Source organism: Sceloporus occidentalis, unplaced genomic scaffold (assembly GCF_023333645.1).
Source record: "Sceloporus occidentalis isolate IW3139 unplaced genomic scaffold, rSceOcc1.0.p SCAF_14, whole genome shotgun sequence".
NCBI classification, from domain to species: Eukaryota; Metazoa; Chordata; class Lepidosauria; order Squamata; family Phrynosomatidae; genus Sceloporus; species Sceloporus occidentalis.
In genome coordinates, this window is record NW_028316994.1 from 13,265,347 (window position 1) to 13,285,000 (window position 19,654).

General features: G+C 43.0%; 3 protein-coding genes and 8 non-coding genes across 11 annotated transcripts; 5 read left to right on the forward strand and 6 right to left on the reverse strand.

The window, feature by feature from the left end:
- The first annotated feature begins 2,553 nt into the window (after nucleotides 1-2,553).
- Nucleotides 2,554-2,627, forward strand: TRNAI-AAU (transfer RNA isoleucine (anticodon AAU)). The gene has a single exon. It is a non-coding gene; the product is annotated as a tRNA-Ile (tRNA).
- Nucleotides 2,628-3,678: 1,051 nt separating this feature from the next.
- TRNAV-UAC (transfer RNA valine (anticodon UAC)) lies at nucleotides 3,679-3,751 on the reverse strand. Its single transcript has one exon. It is a non-coding gene; the product is annotated as a tRNA-Val (tRNA).
- A 733-nt stretch (nucleotides 3,752-4,484) lies between these two features.
- On the forward strand, nucleotides 4,485-4,566 carry TRNAS-GCU (transfer RNA serine (anticodon GCU)). Its single transcript has one exon. It is a non-coding gene; the product is annotated as a tRNA-Ser (tRNA).
- A 3,143-nt stretch (nucleotides 4,567-7,709) lies between these two features.
- On the forward strand, nucleotides 7,710-7,792 carry TRNAL-CAG (transfer RNA leucine (anticodon CAG)). The gene has a single exon. It is a non-coding gene; the product is annotated as a tRNA-Leu (tRNA).
- Nucleotides 7,793-8,562: 770 nt separating this feature from the next.
- LOC149304075 (histone H3) lies at nucleotides 8,563-8,995 on the reverse strand. Its single transcript, XM_089479902.1, has one exon. The coding sequence runs from the start codon at nucleotides 8,993-8,995 to the stop codon at nucleotides 8,585-8,587; it is 411 nt and encodes a 136-aa protein (XP_089336028.1). The 3' UTR covers nucleotides 8,563-8,584.
- Nucleotides 8,996-11,998: 3,003 nt separating this feature from the next.
- Nucleotides 11,999-12,388, reverse strand: LOC149304076 (histone H2A type 2-C-like). The gene has a single exon (XM_089479787.1). The coding sequence runs from the start codon at nucleotides 12,386-12,388 to the stop codon at nucleotides 11,999-12,001; it is 390 nt and encodes a 129-aa protein (XP_089335913.1).
- A 409-nt stretch (nucleotides 12,389-12,797) lies between these two features.
- Nucleotides 12,798-13,211, forward strand: LOC149304077 (histone H2B 1/2/3/4/6). Its single transcript, XM_089480278.1, has one exon. It carries the CDS (start codon nucleotides 12,817-12,819, stop codon nucleotides 13,195-13,197), a length of 381 nt encoding a protein of 126 aa, XP_089336404.1. The 5' UTR covers nucleotides 12,798-12,816; the 3' UTR covers nucleotides 13,198-13,211.
- A 715-nt stretch (nucleotides 13,212-13,926) lies between these two features.
- On the forward strand, nucleotides 13,927-14,000 carry TRNAI-AAU (transfer RNA isoleucine (anticodon AAU)). Its single transcript has one exon. It is a non-coding gene; the product is annotated as a tRNA-Ile (tRNA).
- Nucleotides 14,001-15,291: 1,291 nt separating this feature from the next.
- TRNAG-UCC (transfer RNA glycine (anticodon UCC)) lies at nucleotides 15,292-15,363 on the reverse strand. The gene has a single exon. It is a non-coding gene; the product is annotated as a tRNA-Gly (tRNA).
- A 402-nt stretch (nucleotides 15,364-15,765) lies between these two features.
- On the reverse strand, nucleotides 15,766-15,859 carry TRNAI-UAU (transfer RNA isoleucine (anticodon UAU)). Its single transcript has 2 exons — nucleotides 15,822-15,859; nucleotides 15,766-15,801 (listed from the first exon to the last, which is right to left on the reverse strand). It is a non-coding gene; the product is annotated as a tRNA-Ile (tRNA).
- Nucleotides 15,860-18,628: 2,769 nt separating this feature from the next.
- On the reverse strand, nucleotides 18,629-18,711 carry TRNAL-CAG (transfer RNA leucine (anticodon CAG)). Its single transcript has one exon. It is a non-coding gene; the product is annotated as a tRNA-Leu (tRNA).
- Between the last annotated feature and the right edge of the window lie 943 nt (nucleotides 18,712-19,654).

The following is a 19,654-nucleotide window of genomic DNA, read 5'->3' on the forward strand; positions in this document are numbered from 1 at the left end:
CATAGGCTGCGGGTGCGTGCTCCATTTTAATCCCCTCCGTTTGTTCCTTGCGAGTAAGTGAGGGTCACGAATATGAAGTCTGCGCAAACAGAGGGGCAGCTGTACCTATAGAATTAAACCCCTTTTAAACATCCTAATAATAATGAAAACTAGCAAAACAGCACACTGCCATTACTTTTTTTTTTTAAAGCATAGTATCAAGACTGAGGGAAGTAGTACTGCCACTTTATTCTGCTTTGGACAGACCTCACTTGGAATACTGTGTCCACTACTGAGCACCACAGTTCAAAAAGAATATTGGTAAGATGGGACTTTCCCATGAAGGGAGACCAAGGAATTGTCTGCATGGGCTGAAAGAAGTGACTCTGTGTTGAAACCAACCTGCTTAGATGACAGACTTGGCCAAATAAATAAGTAAAAGGGGATGAATATGAAACAAAGCCATGCTCTGGGGCTAAACACTGGAGCAAAACAACCCCTGGTTTCCTCCAGTTTCAGCTGGAAAGTGCCAAGTGCATGCCTGTGCTGAGATGGGAAGGGGCTGGCAAGGCACTGGCACCATTGCTGTCCATAGTTTATTTGTTGCCCAAATAAAGAGTGGTCAGTTGAACCCTTGACCCATCATCACACACCCCGTGAAGCGAAATTATGACCAACACAATAACCCAATGGATTTAATAAGAACATTAAGAAACTGGCCAGTCCAATGAAGGGGGCATATGGGAAGGGGGGCCATCATGGTGGAGCCCTGGTGCCGTAGTGGTTAAATGCCAGTACTGCAGCCACATGGTTGTGAGTTCAATCCCAGGCAGGGCTCCAAGGTCCACTCAGTCTTCCATCCTTTCGTAGGTCGGGAAAATAAGGACCCAGCTTGTTGGGGGCAATTGGCTTCCACATTGTAAACCACTTAGAGAGTGCTAGTTCACTGACAAGTGGTATAGAAATGTACTTGCTATTGCTGTTGCTGCTGTACCAATGTGTCACTGAGTGCACCTGTGGAACTATTATGCTATGCTCAGTGTCTTCCAAGCACAGGGACATTTCACCTCTGCAATGAACGCTTCCTTCACCTTAGCAAAGAAAAAGGATATCAATAGTTTTTTTGTGGGTTTTTCGGGCTATGTGGCCATGTTCTAGAAGATGCCAGTGAAAAGTCAGGAACAAACTCTTCTAGAACATGCACACATAGCCCAAAAAACTCACAAAAAACTATGAATGCCGGCCGTGAAAGCCTTTGACTTCACAAAAGGATATCAAGTTTACGTAGACAAGGGTGGACAATTGTGCACCTCATGTTTTGACCTACAACTCTTTAGTCTCAAATAAAACTTTTTCTTTCTTTCTTTCCTTCTTCTCTTCCTCCCCCCCCCTCCTTTTTTCTTTTGCAGCCCATGCAGCCCCTGGAGGTCTTAGGACCAAAAATTGAGCCCTAGATGCATGCTTGATATATATTTATAACCCACTTTTTCCCAGTTAGCTTGGTGCAGATAGTTGCCTCATTTGTCCGCCTGCACTTCATCAACAATCCTGCGAGGTAGGACAAGCTGGCAGGGAAAAAAAGACTGGCCCAGGATCCCCTAATGAATTTTGTGGCCCATTTAAGACAAAGATTTTCCCTTCCCAACTTCAGGTTCCCATAGAAAAAAAGAGCAAAGGAAAGACTGAATTTTCAGTGCCTTATCTGAGCATAGCAGGTGCCAAAGGAGGAAAAAACAAAATAATGCCTCTTTGTTAATTGCTCAATGGGTTAAGAACTTATGGTTGGGGAGGCTTGCATGCACCCCAAAAAATGATTATTACAAGCAGGTAAATAAGTAGTGATAGGATAGGCCTCATTTGTAAACCCTAGCCCTAAATGGATCAATCCCAAAATTCACAATTCAAAAAGGATTCTGACAAGTTGGAATGTGTCCAAAGGAGGGCGACTAAAATGGTGAAGGGTCTGGAAACCATGTCCTATGAGGAATGACTTAGGGAGCTGGGGATGTTTAGCCTGGAGAAAAGACAGTTAAGAGGTGATATGAGAGCCCTGTTTAAATATTTGAAGGGATGTCATATTGAGGAGGGAACAAGCATGTTTCCTGCTGCTCCAGAGAACAGGACCGAGAACAATGGATGCAAGCTACAGGAAAAGAGATTCCAGCTCAACATTAGGATTTAGGAGGAACCTTCTGACAGTAAGGGCTGTTCGACAGTGGAATATGCTGAGTATGGTGCAGTCTCCTTCCTTAGAGGTCTTTAAACAGAGGCTGGATGGCCATCTGTCAGGGATGCTTTGATTGTCAATTCCTGCATGGCAAGGGGTTGGACTGGATGACCTTTGGGGGTATCTTCAAACTCTATGGTTTCTATGAGATTAATGCAGCAGATGTGGACCATCAGACCAAGATCAAATGAACCCAGCAGGGATCTTAAAACCTCATTAGAGGCTGTCTCACTATAATAAGCTGCCCTCTATTCAACTCCTAAGTAGGCCAGATCCTATGAAAATAAGCCAGCCACTGAATTGGGTTTTGTGCCCTCCAATCCAGTCGGCAGCACCAGCAGCATCGTGGCCGGTTAGCTCAGTTGGTTAGAGCGTGGTGCTAATAACGCCAAGGTCGCGGGTTCGATCCCCGTACGGGCCACAAGCCACACTTTTTTAATTTGGTGTTGCAATTGAAATAATCAATTTCCTTCAGTTTTGGAGAGGAAGGGGGCATGGAAGCCCTCTTTGCCCCTGCAAAGATTTCCTAATCGATTCGCATTTCCCCTTTTCTTTCTATTCCTATTCGCAGGAAGAACTTCACTGCCTTCACTGTTGGAAAACCTGCATCTAAAGTTCACCCTCCAAAATTTAAGACTATTCTTAAACTATTCTTAGATGGATATTGGATGTTACTGTACTATGTTTTATATATGTACTGATGAAGGGATTGTGGATTTGGGATGTTCTTGTCCTTATTTTGTGGCTGTTGGATGTTTCTTGTACTGTTAGATATATCTACTAATGAACAGGTTGTGGATTTGGGATGTTATTGTCCTTGCTTTGTGGATGGTGGATGTTATTGTACTAATATAGTTACTAATGAACAGGTTGTGAATTTTGGATGTGATTGTAAATATTTTGTGGCTGTTAGATTATATTGTACTATGTTATATATATGTCCTGATGAACAGGTTGTAGATTTTGGATGTTATTGCACTTACTCTGTGGATGGTGAGTGTTGTTGTACTGTTATATTTATATATGCACCAATGAACACAGCATGTCTCTTTTAATAGCCTAAACATTGTCCATTATGCAAAAGAGTAACAACAGAGGCCTAACCCACACCATCTTAACTAAGGACAGAAACAGACACAATTGTTGTTACTATCATCTCTAATGTTTCTCCTGTTTGGTTTGTAACATCTTGCCTGATGATGATGATGATGATGAAGTAGTCCATGGAGCTTCGAAAGCTTGCAACAAGTTTAGCCAATAAAGACATCGCTGTTTGGATGGATCTCCGTTTGAACAGGGGCCATAAGTTTGTTTTTGCAACACTCATTGTGCTTGTGGGTATTTTGTTATTTTAATTTTAATTTTTAATTATTTAAATTATTTGTATTTATTTTAATTTTAAATTATTTTAATTATTCGTATTTATTTTAATTTTTAATTTTCAATTATGTTTTTCAAAAGAGGGACCCAGCTGGTTCCACTGGGGCTCGAACCCAGGACCTTCTGCGTGTAAAGCAGACGTGATAACCACTACACTATGGAACCTCGCGGCGATCGCTTCTCGCTTTCTTCCTGGTGAGGAATAATAAGCACATGGCTTAAAAAAAGAAATACACATTGTGTTTGTTTTGCACATTGAAGAAGAAAATGACAACAGAAATCAAAACCGGCCCCTTTTGGAGAATGGCAGGAAAGAGGAAAGCGTAAGGTCAGGAAGGTCCAGCGCTTTCTATGCAAACATAAATAATACATGCGAATAATAATCCCATGCTGCAGCATCTGAAAGAGCTAAGCCTTATGGCCAATGGGAGGCAACGGCAGAAGAGGAAGATCCATAGCAAGTGGGGCTAATAAGCGGAAGAGGAGACCTTGGGCAAGTCACACTCTCTCAGCCTCAGAGGAAGGAAATAGCAAACGCCCTCTGAAACAAATCTGGCCAAGAAAACATAAATCAGAAAATAAGTTACAAAAGGCTTGAAGGCACACATAACAACAACCAGGACTATCGTTAAAATAAAAATGATAACAAGAGAATAGTCAATAGTGAATGGCTGCCAAGAATCCAGATTGCTCAGTTCATTCGGAGAAAATAGATCCAATGATGTCTTTTTCCTTTCCTTTTCTTTCAACCTCATTGATTTAACAATTCGGTGTTTTATTTTTGCAAGAGACCACCAACATTGCAAAGAAGGCAGACAACAACGAGTGGGTTACCTTTCTCTTATCAAAATCAAAGGGAAGAGCACAGGTCCCTGTTTCCTAGAGCGATTCCTATGGAGACGAGGTGGCCGAGTGGTTAAGGCGATGGACTGCTAATCCATTGTGCTCTGCACGCGTGGGTTCGAATCCCACCTTCGTCGAAAGGTTTTGAGCTTTTGCTTTAATTTCATTGGCAAATTAGCAAACACCTTGCAGTTCCTTTTAAAAGGAAAACCTCAGCTGAGCCTCTCAGGCCTAAACTGACTATAAGGCAAGATGCAACAAACCAGGGGCCATTTACTTTGCATCTATTGCAGAGGGTCAGAAAATGTAAAGGAATCAGTTTAAAATGATCTTTCACATGAAAAAGAAATTAAAACGGAAACACTGTTTCTGGGAGGGTGGGAGAAAGGAGAAGGGGGATAATAATAATAATAATAATAATAATAGAAAACATGATGAGTTGTGTATAATATACATATACATATATATGAGGGATTAGTTAGCAGCTGAGGACACTTTTGGCATAGGATGTGAATAACTTGTTGGCATGTAAGGCAATATGTTGCATTAACAAACTCATAAGAAAACAAAGCAGTATTTTTTTCCATTAAAAATGTTATGGGGCGGATTTTTTTAATGGGATAATTTGCTGGATTTTTTAAAATGAATTTATTAATATGACATATTGCCTTACATACAAACAAATTATTCACATCCAAAGGCAATGTGTTATATTAATAAACTCTTTAAACAAAACAACACAAAACAAAACAGCCCAGTAAATTATCCTATTAAAAAACCTATTCCATAATTTTATGGGTTTTTAAAAAAATGAATTTATTAAAATAACATATTGCCTTATATGCCAACAAATTATTCCCATTTTATCTAAAAAGTGTCCTCAGGTATTAACTAATCCCTGAGATATATACTGAATATTTCTGTTGTTGTTGTTGTTGTTGTTGTTGTTGTTATTATTATTATTATTATTATTATTATTAGGCCCCTCCTATAGGTGCCAATACACACTCTATAGAGTCCAACTGAGAATGGAAGACTTGGTAAATCTTTTGTGACTATCACAATCTGGAGTATAAAATGAAACTGGAGAGAAGAACAACCTAGGAAGCATCTCACTAAATAGAGGGATTCAAGGTGGCGCATGATTTGATCCTGTATGATTTTAAACATCTTTGCCTGATGAAGAAGCCAGTGGAGCTTCGAAAGCTTGCAACTGGTATTTTGTGCATGTCAAAAGTTTCACTGTTTTGTGGATTTGGGGTGTTACTGTACTTGCTTTGTGGCTGTTGGATGTTCTTGTATTATGTTATATATATTTACTAATATACGGATTGTGGATTTTGTATGCTGTACTTGCTTTGTGGATGTTGGATGTTCTTGTACATATATATATTAATGAACAGATTGTGGATTTTGGATGTTATTCTACTGTGTTATGTATGTGCTGATGAATGGATTTTGGATGTTATTGTACTTTGTGAGTGTTGGATGTTGTTGTACATGACAACAACAACACCCAACATTCACAAAGTACAATAACATCCGAAATCTTAACATGGCAAGGTACATCTACACTCTAGAAATAATGCAATTTATCACTTTAAGTGCCCTGTCTCCATCTTACAGAATGATGGGATTTGTAGTTTGGTGAGGTAGAGGCCCTCTTTGGCAAAAAAGGACAAATGCCTAGTAAAACTACAAATCCCAGGATTCCATAGCATGGAGCCACAGCACTTAAAAGTGGTCTCAAACTGCATTATTTCTGCAGAGTAGATGCATCCAAGATGCAATGAGGAAATGGGATGCTTTACATGCTAAGATTTAACAAAGGGAGAGAGGAATGGGGAGGAAAGTAAACAGAGGGAAGAGATGAGGTGAGGCTGGGTGGGGGATGCTGGGAGGTGTGGTCCCAAGGAAGCTCTGGGCTAAAACCAATCCTCCCATATGGGATTAGTAAAATGAATGGGAAAGGGTGAGGAATCAGAGCCCCAGGCCTGGTAGTTTCCTAAATTGTCATGCAAAATCAATATACTGGGATACATTGACTTGGAAGCTGTCATGCAATGGAAACTTGGAAGTTGAACATGCAATGGCACTTAGTTTGTGGATGCATTTGGCAGCTGACATGCAATAGTGTGTAAAGACTGACCTGTGCTGAAGCAGGAACGTTTGCTGTTTGGAAGCCAAATGCAAAAGGCAGGCCTTTTAGCAAAATGCTAATAGAATATCATGCCACAACACACATATCATGCAATAAAAGAACAGCAATCTCGCAAGCAATGTTCACAATTTATCACTAGGAGGCATGTAATGTTATTAATTCATCGTCCTGCAACGCGGTTGGATGTCTGTCAGGGGAGAACATGGATCTATGAGGCCCAATTGGTAATAGAAGAAAAAGGATGAAAGGAAAAAAGCCCTGTTAAAGGAATAGGCATCTAAAAGGCTTTCGGGAAGCCCCTTTCGCAGGCAAGCAGAGTGGCGCAGCGGAAGCGTGCTGGGCCCATAACCCAGAGGTCGATGGATCGAAACCATCCTCTGCTAAACGCTTTTAATTTTATGTTTTAATGCAACGGCTCCAATAGACGGCAATAAATTTTAAAAAATAAATTTAAAAAAAATTAAAAATTATATCTATATAACACCCACCCAGACTCATTCATGCTGAGGAATATATAAAGCATGCTTTTCATTCTCAAAAGGCATCCAGAATAGGCGTCTGCCGCTTTGTTTCCCCTCCTTCTCCTGGGTTCCAATCGCCTCTAGTCAAGCAATAAGGGACTTTGGACTCCATCTCCCAGAAGCCTCAGCCACGTTGGCCAGTAGCCGGGGATTCTGGGAGCTGAAGTCCAAAAATCCATTAGCGCAGCAGTCCCCAAACTGTGCTGTTTAAGGATTTTGGACTTCATCTCCCAGAATCCCAGGCTATTGGCCAACGTGGCTGAGGCTTCTGGGAGATGGAGTCCAAAATCTCTCAAAAGGACAGAGTTTGGGGACTACTGCTCCAATGGTTCCCAAACTTTGGTCTTCCAGATGTTTTGGACTTCAGCTCCCGCATCCCAGACTAGTCTTGGGCAAACTGGCTGGGAGGGCTGATGGGAACTGAAGTCCAAAATTCCTGGAGGATCAAAGTCTGGGAGTCTTTTCTATTGGTAGCAGCTGGAGAAAGAGGAGATATTATGTTGCTGTTGTTATGCTTTATTCATATAACTCAAGGAGCGTTAAGAAGGGATAGAACCAAGTACTCTGTGTAAGGAATAAAGGGGAAGCGCTTCCGGAAGTCAGGATGGCCGAGCGGTCTAAGGCGCTGCGTTCAGGTCGCAGTCTCCTCTGGAGGCGTGGGTTCGAATCCCACTCCTGACACAGACCTTTTCCGCTTTCCTCACGAAGGACTCTGTTTTTCCCTTTCCTCTTACACTCAGATAATGCCTGATAGGGGTAAATTATTAATCTAAAGAGCCTGGAGGAATAATTGAACTGTAGCCGACTTCCACTGAGACAGAGCTCGACTGCTATTCCTCAGCCCAAAAGACAGAGGAAGCGATCAATAGGGAAGGAAACCCTAGGGATTCCTATTTCAAAACTACAACCTCATATCCTTACACTTTAGGTCTGATTTGACAAGATCATGCATCTCTCCTTCGTTTCCTTGCTCGTTTTGTCTGACTTGTTTTCCTTCTGCTCAAGTCCAAAATGACTCCCTGTTCCCCACTCTCTTTGGCTTTCTTCACCTCTATGGATTGCAAAGCTAAGGATTCAATGGCTTTACCGCCACTGGGCTTAAAAGTGGGATGTTCTAAAACCAAGGACAGCAGCACTCGCCCACAGGGAAACCACACTTGTCCATAGAGGATCATTGGGGGTTACTTTCCCATTGGCAATTGCTCGCCCAGAGAATAACAGGAAAATACTTGCCCATAGGGAATCATTGGAGAACATTGCGGAATACGTGCCAATAGAGAAAGCACACTTGCCGATGATCATGCATACTGGCCTATAGAGAATAAGGGAATGCTGGGAAATGTAGTTCCAGCTCCCCTTTCTAGCAATGCCCTCCCCCCATGGCAATCCCCAGCTCTTTCTGGGATGAAGTGGTGGCTCTTAAAAGAGCCTTTGTGTTGTAAGGAGAGCGTGGCTTTTCCAGGAGGGTGGGTCTCAGGCCCTCTCCCCGCGGATGCGCCTGGCCAGCTGGATGTCCTTGGGCATGATGGTCACCCTCTTGGCGTGGATGGCGCAGAGGTTGGTGTCCTCGAAGAGCCCCACCAGGTAAGCCTCGCTCGCCTCCTGCAGCGCCATCACCGCAGAGCTCTGGAAGCGCAGGTCCGTCTTGAAGTCCTGCGCGATCTCCCGCACCAGGCGCTGGAAGGGCAGCTTCCGGATCAGCAGCTCCGTCGACTTCTGGTAGCGCCGGATCTCCCTCAGGGCCACGGTTCCAGGGCGGTAGCGATGGGGTTTCTTCACTCCCCCGGTGGCCGGGGCGCTCTTCCGGGCGGCTTTGGTGGCCAGCTGCTTCCGGGGCGCCTTCCCGCCGGTGGACTTGCGAGCCGTCTGCTTGGTACGAGCCATGCCTGTTTTCCTCACAAAACAAGTCCTCAGGAACCTCAACCAACGAAGAGCAGCGAGGAAATGAGCCTCTGCCGCCTCTGCGCCGGGCTTTTATAGGCTGCAGCGCGTCTCCTGATTGGACGGCGGAGGCCGGCGACCGTTGCGGAATTTGAATCTCCCGCGCTGGGTCCTGATTGGACAGACATTAGAACACTCCACTCTCGGTTGCCACCCGCATCCCTTCAGCCGCTGAGAGGCTTCCTTTCTTCCTCTTTTACCTCAGAAAATGGCTTTTTTTTGCCGAAACACACACACACACAATATACACACAGATATATCCACCCAGAACAAAATATATATGTATTTTCCGGATAAAAATGCCTATATATATACATACACACACATACTCTTCCCCTAGCCTATCTATCTGTCTCAGAGAAAAAGAATTAATACATTTGTATGTGTATGTGTTTATTGTTTATTGTCTTCCTCTGTCTAGTGTGTGTGTGTGTAATGGACAGAGCAATAAAATAAATATATTTATGTCTGTATATGTGTGTATGTATATGCACACACATATACACACATATGTATATATGTATGCATGTGTAGACACACACATATAAAAACAAACACATTTGTTTATTGTCTTCCTCTGTCCAATATGTGTAATGGACAGAGGAAGAAAATAAATGTCTGTGTATGTGTGTGTGTGTCTATATATGTATATATATATACGCACACACACACACACATATATATATATATATATACACACACACACACAACATATGTATATATGCATGCATGTGTGTAGACATACACATATGCAAACACACACATTGCTTTATTCTCTTCTCCTCCTGGGACGGGGGCCTCCATTTGGGAAGCTTCTGGCTGTCTGCTCCTCAGAGGCTTTTTTGGGGCTCCCACAGAAAACTGTTGGTTTCACTTCCGTAAGAAGCTGCCTGTTCTAGACTTTCCCTCTGTCCTGTAGATGTTGTATTGCCTATTCTGGCAGACTCAAAAGCTTACACACTTTGTTTTGTGTGGCTGTTCTTATACCTTTATTGGCCAACCAAAAGGTAATAAAAGTAATAAAGGTATGACTGTTAGGTGGATTTTTGTTTGAATTTGCTAAATGGCCAACGCAACTATACTACTCCTGTATGTTTTCTGGAATATATGGCGTGTGGGTGTTCCCAGTTCAGTTTCCCAACAAGGAACAGAAGAGGTTAAAATTCTGGTCCTGAAGCCTTCAGAGTTTAACATAATCTGTTCTTGGCAGGAATAAACTCTCCTATTATCCATCTTTGGTTCAGAATAGAGGGAAGCTTCCTGGAGGAACTGAATTGCTGCATTGCAAAACTAACTGCTGGTGGTGAAAATAGGGAATATATATATTTATATATATTTAAAAAGCCCGCCCTAACAGCAGATTGGCTTCTCCAAGGCCCCACTTCGGAAAACGAAATGCAATGCTTCCTTAGTTTAAAATTGCAGCCAAAACCATGGAGGAGGAGGGGTTGAAACTGCCAACCAAACCCAAAGTTCCCCATGCCTTTAAAAGCTTGATTTCTCTTTTCCAAATGCCGGTCCCACACTTTTGAAAACAACCTTCTATAAAATAAAAATCCATTAGAGATATCTTTATTGGCCAACCGAAATGCACAATATACTTGTCGCAAGCTTTCAAAGCTCCATGAAGGTCTCGCTGATGGATTTTGATTTGTATCTGTTAAAGGAATTTTTCCCCTATAAATAGTTGAGCGGTGGGTCTTGGAGCAAAGAATCTCTATTTGCATGCCTGAAATGCTGGCTTAAGACTTCACAGATCCAATGAAGAGGGATTTTTTAATTTTATTTTGTTCTGTGTGTGTGTGTGTTGCAATATTTAAATACTGAAGAAGCCACTTGAATTTTACTTTTCAGATCCTGCTCAAAATTGCCATAAAACCAGGAGAGTCTATCAACTGGTAACTTTCCTCCTTTTCCACATAATTGGGAAAAAGTAACATTGTGTCTTGCAACAAAGGAATCTATATTTGCATTCCTGAAAATGTTGGCTTCCTCCTACTAGATGCAATGATACAATATATCAGGATACAGGGCAAGATCCTGTTTTTGTTACACGTTTGCTGGACCAAAGTGCTGACTTTCGCTACTGTAACACAACTGACAATGGCTGTGCAATCTATCCCATGGGTCTGTAGATACACACGTTTTTACTATGTTGCGTGAAATCATAGAAATTGCTATCAAGTTTGGTATAGGGTTACCTTCAAACATCCCCCCCATAAATGATACACTCTTTCTCTGAAACTGTGAGCTCTTAAAAAAGAGCTTTGTTTCTATGTGAAGTCAAAGACTTTCATGGCCGACATCCTTAGTTTTTTGTGGGCTTTTCAGGCTCTGAAGCTATGTTCTAAAAGAGTTTATTCTTGACGTTTTGCCAGCAACTAAATGTCAATTGAATTGACATTCTCACACACCATTGGCATATATAGGTCTACCTCTAGCTTCCACTCCACCAAATGCATCTGAGGAAGTAGGCTGAAGCCTAGGAAAGCTCATGCTGCCAACTTCTTTCTTTCAGTGAGTCGGTCTCTCTGCATACTGCTTCTACAGACTAACACAGCTATGTCTTTGAATTCCACAAGCATAGCTTAAACATAAGGAAATAGATGCAAGTCTCTCAAAGCTCGTGCTGCCAACTTTTCTTTCAGTGGTTCTCAACCTTTGGTCCTCCAAGATTTTTGAGACTCCAACTCCCAGAATTCCTGAACATACTGACTGGTACTTCTGGGAATTGAAGTCCAAAACATCTGGGGGCCCAAAAAGGTTGAGGACCACTGAATGCTGCCTAAAAACCATGGAAAAAAGGGCAATAGGGCTGCAAAGTTTGTAAAGAGACAACTTGATTTCCCAGAAATGATAGCAGCTCTTTGTCTGAAGTGGTGAGTGGCTCTTAAAAGAGCCTTTGGGGTTCGTGTGTGTGTGTGTGTGTATACATATATAGGGCCTCTACTTCCCCTTGGCCTTGTGGCTCTCGGTCTTCTTGGGGAGGAGCACAGCCTGGATGTTGGGCAGCACCCCTCCCTGGGCGATGGTGACTTTGCCCAGGAGCTTGTTGAGCTCCTCGTCGTTGCGGATGGCCAGCTGCAGATGCCTGGGGATGATGCGGGTCTTCTTGTTGTCCCGGGCGGCGTTCCCCGCCAGCTCCAGGATCTCGGCCGTCAGGTACTCCAGGACGGCGGCCAGGTAGACAGGGGCCCCTGCGCCCACCCTTTCGGCGTAGTTGCCCTTCCGCAGCAGGCGGTGCACGCGGCCCACCGGGAACTGCAGCCCGGCCCTGGAGGACCTGGTCTTCGCCTTGGCCCGCGCTTTCCCGCCTTGCTTCCCGCGTCCAGACATTCTATTCTTTGCAAAGAAACTCCTACAAAAACAACCACTTCAGCTTCCGTAGAATGACTCGAGTGGAGAGAGAGGAAACCCTCCCCGTTGCTTTTTATTCACTCCCGCAGCTCGAAATGGCACGTTCTGATTGGCTGCCTTTGTGCCTGGAAGTTCGTCTGACCAATAGCAAAGGCGCTCGCTCCTGCCGCCCAATGGGAAGGCGGCGTTTCCTACCACCCAATGCCGATCCCGGTTCTAGGATTCTCTCATTTGCATAATCATCTCGCCGCCCAATAGGAGGCACGCTCGCTTCAGCCAATGGGAAACGGAGACTCCAACTCCCTAATTTGCATAAGAGCCCTATAAATAGGGAGGGCGTAGAGTCGCGTCTTCAGTCGCTGAGAGTTCTTCGAGGTGAGTGCGTCCTTTGAGGAGTATCTCTAACAATGCCAGAGCCAGCGAAGTCCGCTCCTGCGCCCAAGAAGGGCTCCAAGAAGGCGGTGACCAAGACCCAGAAAAAGGGGGACAAGAAGCGCAAGAAGAGCAGGAAGGAGAGCTACTCCATCTATGTCTATAAGGTGCTGAAGCAGGTCCATCCGGACACTGGCATCTCCTCCAAAGCCATGAGCATCATGAACTCCTTCGTCAACGACATCTTTGAGCGCATTGCTGGAGAAGCCTCTCGCTTGGCCCATTATAACAAGCGCTCCACCATCACCTCCAGGGAGATCCAGACCGCAGTCAGGCTCCTTCTTCCGGGAGAGTTGGCCAAACACGCCGTCTCCGAGGGCACCAAGGCCGTCACCAAGTACACCAGCTCCAAGTAAAAGGGATCCGCTTCCCAATCAGACCCAAAGGCTCTTTTCAGAGCCACCCACCTTTTCAGTAAAAGAGCTGAGATTTAGACTTGTATGAACAATGAAATATGAGGGCAAGCCATTGCTGCTTCCTGTCCCTGAAACTTGGGACACACATATATATGCCATTGGTATGTGAGGATGTCTCATACTTTGTGATGTTGCTTTCAATGTGTAAAGAGGTTTTGTAGCATCTTTAAAGAGTTGCATCTAAGGAAGTAGGTTCAAGGCTACCAAAGCTCATGTTGACAACTTCTTTCTTTCAGTTAGTCTCAAAGGTGCTACAAGATTGCTTCACATACTGGTTCTACACAGCTATATCTTTCAATAGTGCCTTCAAGTCATAGTGCCAAAACACATACTCCAGAAATAGTCCAGTTTGAGACCGCTTTAAATGCCCTGGCTTAATGCTAAGCAATTCTGGGGACTAGTGTTGTGAGATATTGAGCCTTCTCTGTCAGAGAGCTCTGGCGCCAAATAAACTACAATTCCCAGGATCCCTAGCACTGAGCCAGGGCAGTTAAAGCGGTCTCCAACTGGCTTGTTTCTGCAGTGTGTTTTGGATCACAGTCAGCGGGATGCGTCGGTTGCGCCCAGAGTTCCGGGTCTGATTCCTTGCGTTTGGGCGCCATCTTGTGTTTGATTTGAGGCTGGAGGGAATATTTCAGGTGGAAGGGCTACAGTCAGGGAGCAACGCCTGGCCGGTTAGCTCAGTTGGTTAGAGCGTGGTGCTAATAACGCCAAGGTCGCGGGTTCGATCCCCGTACGGGCCAGTTGTGTTTTTATTCTACTTGAAATAAAATATTGCATCACCATCATATTATTATTAATATTATTATTAATTATACTGCTGCTCAAAAATCCACCAAACAATGATACCTTTATTGGACCAACCAAAATGCACAGTTACTTCTTGCAAGCTATCAAAGTCACACTAGCTTCTTCGTTACGCAAACAGGAAAAAGAAATGGAAGATGTTAGTCCTAGGCCTGCATTTTCTGTTTCTGGTCTTAATTCGGATGGTACGGAGGGCTATCTGCAGGCTAGCATTCCCTCCCTTTTTTGGCCATGCAGTCACTGGTAGGTTTTCAAATTGTGCATTTTGGTTGGCCCCATAAAGATATCATTGTTTGGCTGTTATTAGATTTACTATATGGCCAACACGGCTACCTCTGGATGTGTTTTGGATGTTATTCAGTTTGCTATATGGCCAACACAGCTAACACTGGATGGTTTTGGGATTTCAAGATACTGCATTATAGCTGCAACAAGGGAACCCTAAAGAGTCAGCCCAAATGGACTGGGACCTTACTACAGTATTTGAGGTTTCTAGCTTCAATAAAAGTAAAACGATTTCCCCCCTAATATTGGGGCTTGACTGGCATGTTTTACCTTCCAGTTTTAATGATGCAAAAGAAATTCAGTGTCGTCTGCCTACAAAGTGGCCTCACAAAGGATGGAGACATATTGGATTCCAAAGGAAGCCTCTTGTTTGTGTTGCAAATGGATGTCAAATTTCCTGGACTTTGTGAATCTCCCAGTAATCCAGAAGGAGGTTCCAGCCTGCAAGAAATGCCCCTCCATAGCATCAGAGACCAAGACAGCATAATGCAGGCCCCTGACTAACACCTTCAACTTTTCCCCCTCCTGTATGGTTTGTGACACTTTGCCTGATGAAGAAGCCAGTGGAGCTTCGAAAGCTTGCAACAAGTATATTGTGCATTTCTGTTTGTCCGTAAAGGCATCACCGATGGATTTCTGTTTGCATTTGTTAAATGGCCAACACAGCCACTACCCCTGCATGTTTTCTGGATATTATTAGGTTTGCTATATGGCCAACACCCCTGGATATGTTTTGGATTTCAAGACATTATAGCAGCAACAAGAGAACCCTAAAGAGTCAGACAATACACTGGGACCTTACTACTTGAGGTTTCTAGCTCCAACAGAAGTAAAATAACTTCTTCCCTAGTATTGGGGCTGGATTAAGCAATCATATTTTAGATTAGAATGTAGGATTAGAAAGAAGACATAAAAAGGGTCGGGAGGGAAAATGAGTCCTTTTGCGTTGGCCGGGAATCGAACCCGGGTCAACTGCTTGGAAGGCAGCTATGCTCACCACTATACCACCAACGCAACACGCAAGTTGCGCTTCCAAAGCAGAACTCATACAGTTTGACAAACCATGGGAGTGATGCTCCTGTGCTTCCATAGAACAGCGCCCTCAAGTGTTTGTTTTGAATATTGCAAGATGCTTCCATTTGTGCCAAAGTTCTTCAAACTTTCTTGACCAAACCTATTTCCTCCACAATCGCAGGATAAAAGTAGTAGAGCTGATGAGTAGGGTTTCAACAGCCCACCTCCCCTCACCCACCTTTCTATTGAACATGTATTTTTATTTCCCCCAACATCACTATCTGATTCTAAGGTGGGGGGAAAGCCCAGAGAATAAACCCTCACCAACAAAGCATCCATGCCTGCAATGGAGGCTGTCTAGATTAACAGCTTGCCTCTGAAGGGTTTGAGGAGCAAAACTAGTGCTCCAGGTGAGGCTCGAACTCACAACCTCGGCATCGCTTTCACTAGTACTGCTGTATAAGTACCGCGCGCTAACCGATTGCGCCACTGGAGCTGTTGCTTCCTCCCCTTCTGCACACTTTCCCTTGTGTGGCTTCATTTCCTTGTGCAAGGCTGAGTTTAGCATCTATACATTTTTAAGGATGTGGGAAGCCTCTTTCCCTTTATTTTGCTACTAGAAGGAAGTCTATTAAGCCAGTGTTAATTTTACTCTGTTTTAACTGAATTATTTTAATTGAGTTTATTTTAATGGTAAAGTTTTAAAAGATCTTGTGTTTGGGCGCCACCTTGTGGTTCATTTTGAAAGTGTTTCCGTTTTATGAGCCTCTTTGAGCCCCTTTCTGAAAGAAAGGCGGCATAAAAATGAAATAAATAAGTTGTTGTTGTTGTTATTATTATTATTATTATTATTATTATTATTTCCTTATATCCTGCCTTTCTCCCAGTATAGGGACTCAAGGCAGGATTCTCCCAATATAAAGGATTCAAGATCAGCAAGCTGCGAAGATTCAGCCGGCAATCTGAGAATTTGTTGTCATTGTGTAAGCTGCTTGTGTACCTGACAACTTTATATCAAATGGGAAGAGGGAGACCTAACACTTTCCTTTGGGTATTACTGTCCCACAGAATAGTGTAAATAGTGTATTTACAGAATAGTGTAAAAATGTGAAATTGAAGGAATTAAAAAAAAATACTTGGTGCAATCTTTCAAGTCACACAATGCTCTTTGTCAGGTCAGAGACTTAATCAGAAATAGCAGTAGCGCATGTGTCAGTCACTGTTGGAAGATTTTTGCATTCTCTTTCCCTCGCCTTAGATAGATAGGGAATTCCTGCATGCAAACCTTCCCCCCTCTCTCTTTCTCGCTCTCCCTCATTCAAACTAACCATGGCCTCATTCCCACTATCTTTTAAATTGGATTGTGAATCCATTTGGACCAGTTCAAACGACCGTGGTTCCCATTTAATCCGAATCACTGAAGCAATTCCTAGAGGCGGCCCATGCTCTAGACCTATTTAACCGGCATCTTTTTGATGCTGATTTTTTCAGCTTCTTTCTCGATAAATCAATTCCATGCAAGTGTGAACCACAAGAGGATCAGAATTGATTCAAATTTCCCCTTCGGCTGGCTGGAACCGAATCATTTTTAATCAGTTCATTGGTGAATGGGAACCACAAGTGGGTTATTTTGGAGGGAAAAAATGCAATGGGGGCAAATGTAGTGGGAACCATGCTCAGCTGTGGAATCAATCCATTGATTCGGATCACACACCGATTTATTTGTAACTGGGAACGAGGCCCAAGTGACTTTGGTCACTGCCCAATTGGGTCTGACAGACATTTTCTCTCAAAGCTTTTCATGTGAGCTGTTCCCATCTTCCTTCTCTCTCAGATTTCTTTTGAAAGACGGTGAGATAAATATTTGCTTTCTATCCAAACTATTCACCAGCTAGATTAGGATATAGCCTTTATGTAAATATAGATTAAAGCCATTAGTAAACATTTGTTCTGAACTAGAAGGTACTTGTGTGTTTTGTTTTAGCCAGTCTCGGGGCTCATTTCCACTATGATTTAAAACGATTTTCTGATTGGGTTATATGTGCCTCGTTCTCACTGAAAACGGTTTCTGAACTGACTTTGATCGGTTCCAATCGCAATGAAGCGAAGAAAATGCAAGAAACCCTGCTCTTTCTGCTACTCTGCACTGTTTTAAAGCCAGACTCTAACCAACAGGCTTGGTTTTAATATTTGGATATTCTAGATTCTCCAGCACAGCTCTATGGTCAGCTTCTGGCAGAGTTGCACTGAAGGACCTAGAGAGTCCTATTATTATTATTATTATTATTATTATTATTATACTTTATATAGCGCTGTGGATTTACACAGTGCTGTACATACAATCAGTAAAGTCGATAAAAATGAAACCTGCCAATGGCATACATTCTACAAAATACATATAAAACAATAGATAATAATACAAAATGGAATTAGATAAAAATAAGCAGGCAACAAATTAAAAAACATCAAATATCAAATCAAATGTCAGGTTTGTCCTAGAGAAATCAAGGGGGGAAAAATGTTGTAGAGAGAACATATTAATCAAAACCGCAAAATAATCAAATCCACAAAAGTCAAAGCCACAAATGTGGAGGGCCAACTGTATCGAAGCATCCTTTAATATCCCTGTTATCAGTTGAAGAAGCTATCATAGAGAAGCACAGGAGCATCACTTCTTCCATGGTTTCTTATCTATATGAGGGGTCATTGGAACTGGTGACTTCAAGGTATTGCTTCTGAATTTATGTTACATGTATTTTACATTTTAAAAGGATGTTGAGATGTCAGTCTATGGTTTCTTAGTTACTGCAGAGCACAAGTGTATGCTGAAGGTTGAATGTATTATGGAAGATGATATGTATGCAATTGGAGTGAACTTTTATGGGATGAATAAAAATAAAAATTAAATTTAAAAAAGGTATGAAAATGACATGTGCTTTTTTCAATGAAGAGGCAAAATAAAAGTGTAGTAAAACGGCTCTGAAACATAGGGCCAAAACACACTGCAGAGATGATCCAGTTTGAGACCAATTGAACTCACCGCTAGCGGAGTCCTGGGAATTGTAGTTTGCCCCAGAGCTCTCTGAGAGAGAAGACAAAATAAATGTCTCACAAAACTACACATCCCAGAATCCCCTAGCATTGAGCCAGGGCAAGTCAAGCAGTCTCAAAGTGGATTATTTCTGCAGTGTGTTTTGGCCCATACTTTCTCCCACGAACGAAAAGATTGAGGTGAAGAAAGTACATTAGCAAATATGAAAGCTGCTGTCAGGAGTGGGATTCGAACCCACGCCTCCAGAGGAGACTGCGACCTGAACGCAGCGCCTTAGACCGCTCGGCCATCCTGACAGTGGCATAAAAGCGACCTAACAAATTTCAAAGGTTTTTCCCCTCCCTTCTTCTATTTCTTTGTTGTGGTTCAGACCCCAACCTAACCTTTTCTGTGCATCAGGTATTCTTTTAGAGGCATCATTTGAAAGGAAAAACTCCCAAACTTTGGTCCTCCAGATGTTTTGGACTCCAGCCCCCAGAATTCCTGACTGTTGGCCAAGCTGCCTAGGGCTTCTGGGAGTTGAAGTCCAAAACACCTGGAGGACCAAAGTTTGGAAATCGCTGGCCTGGAATAACACAGGGCTAGCCCCATTGCATGCCATTGGTAGTCTAGTCTTCCCATGTGCTGGTAATACTTGCATAGGATGCTTCTTCCACAGCCTCCATGCAGATGTTTGGGACCACTGGTGATGACTGTGAAGATGATGTTCAAGGACCACTGGAACATCTATGAAAGATCTGGAAAGAACTGAATTAGAAAGAATGGAAATCCATTAGATGACACTTTCTGTTTTCTTCTCAAGCAGAATTGCATTAATCTGGAGAGGATGTACTAAAACAAATGACAGTATTTGCCCATAGAGAATCATAAGAGAATACTAGCCCTTAGGGAAGCACAGGGGAATACCTGCCCACAGAGAAAGATTGGGGAATACTTGCCTAGAGAAAAACCATACTTGCCCATAGAGAATAACAAGGGAACACTTGCCCATAGGGAACCATTGGGGAATACGTGCCCATAGAGAATCATTGGGGTATACATTGGGGAAACATTGGGCAGAAATTCCCCAATGATTCCCTATGGGCAAGTGTTTTCCAATCATTCCCTATGGGCAAGTATGGTTTTTCTATGGACAAGTACTGCCATTTGTTTCAGTACGTCCCAATCTGGAGCTCTGTACCTTTCAGGATCGATCATGGAGGAGTGTGGATTTCACAGACCTTGGGAAAAACCTTTAGT

Bases quoted from the DNA above. Each gene is read 5' to 3' on its own strand.
- LOC149304075 (XM_089479902.1), bottom strand. From the start codon at position 8,995: ATGGCTCGTACCAAGCAGACGGCTCGCAAGTCCACCGGCGGGAAGGCG.
- LOC149304076 (XM_089479787.1), bottom strand. From the start codon at position 12,388: ATGTCTGGACGCGGGAAGCAAGGCGGGAAAGCGCGGGCCAAGGCGAAG.
- LOC149304077 (XM_089480278.1), top strand. From the start codon at position 12,817: ATGCCAGAGCCAGCGAAGTCCGCTCCTGCGCCCAAGAAGGGCTCCAAG.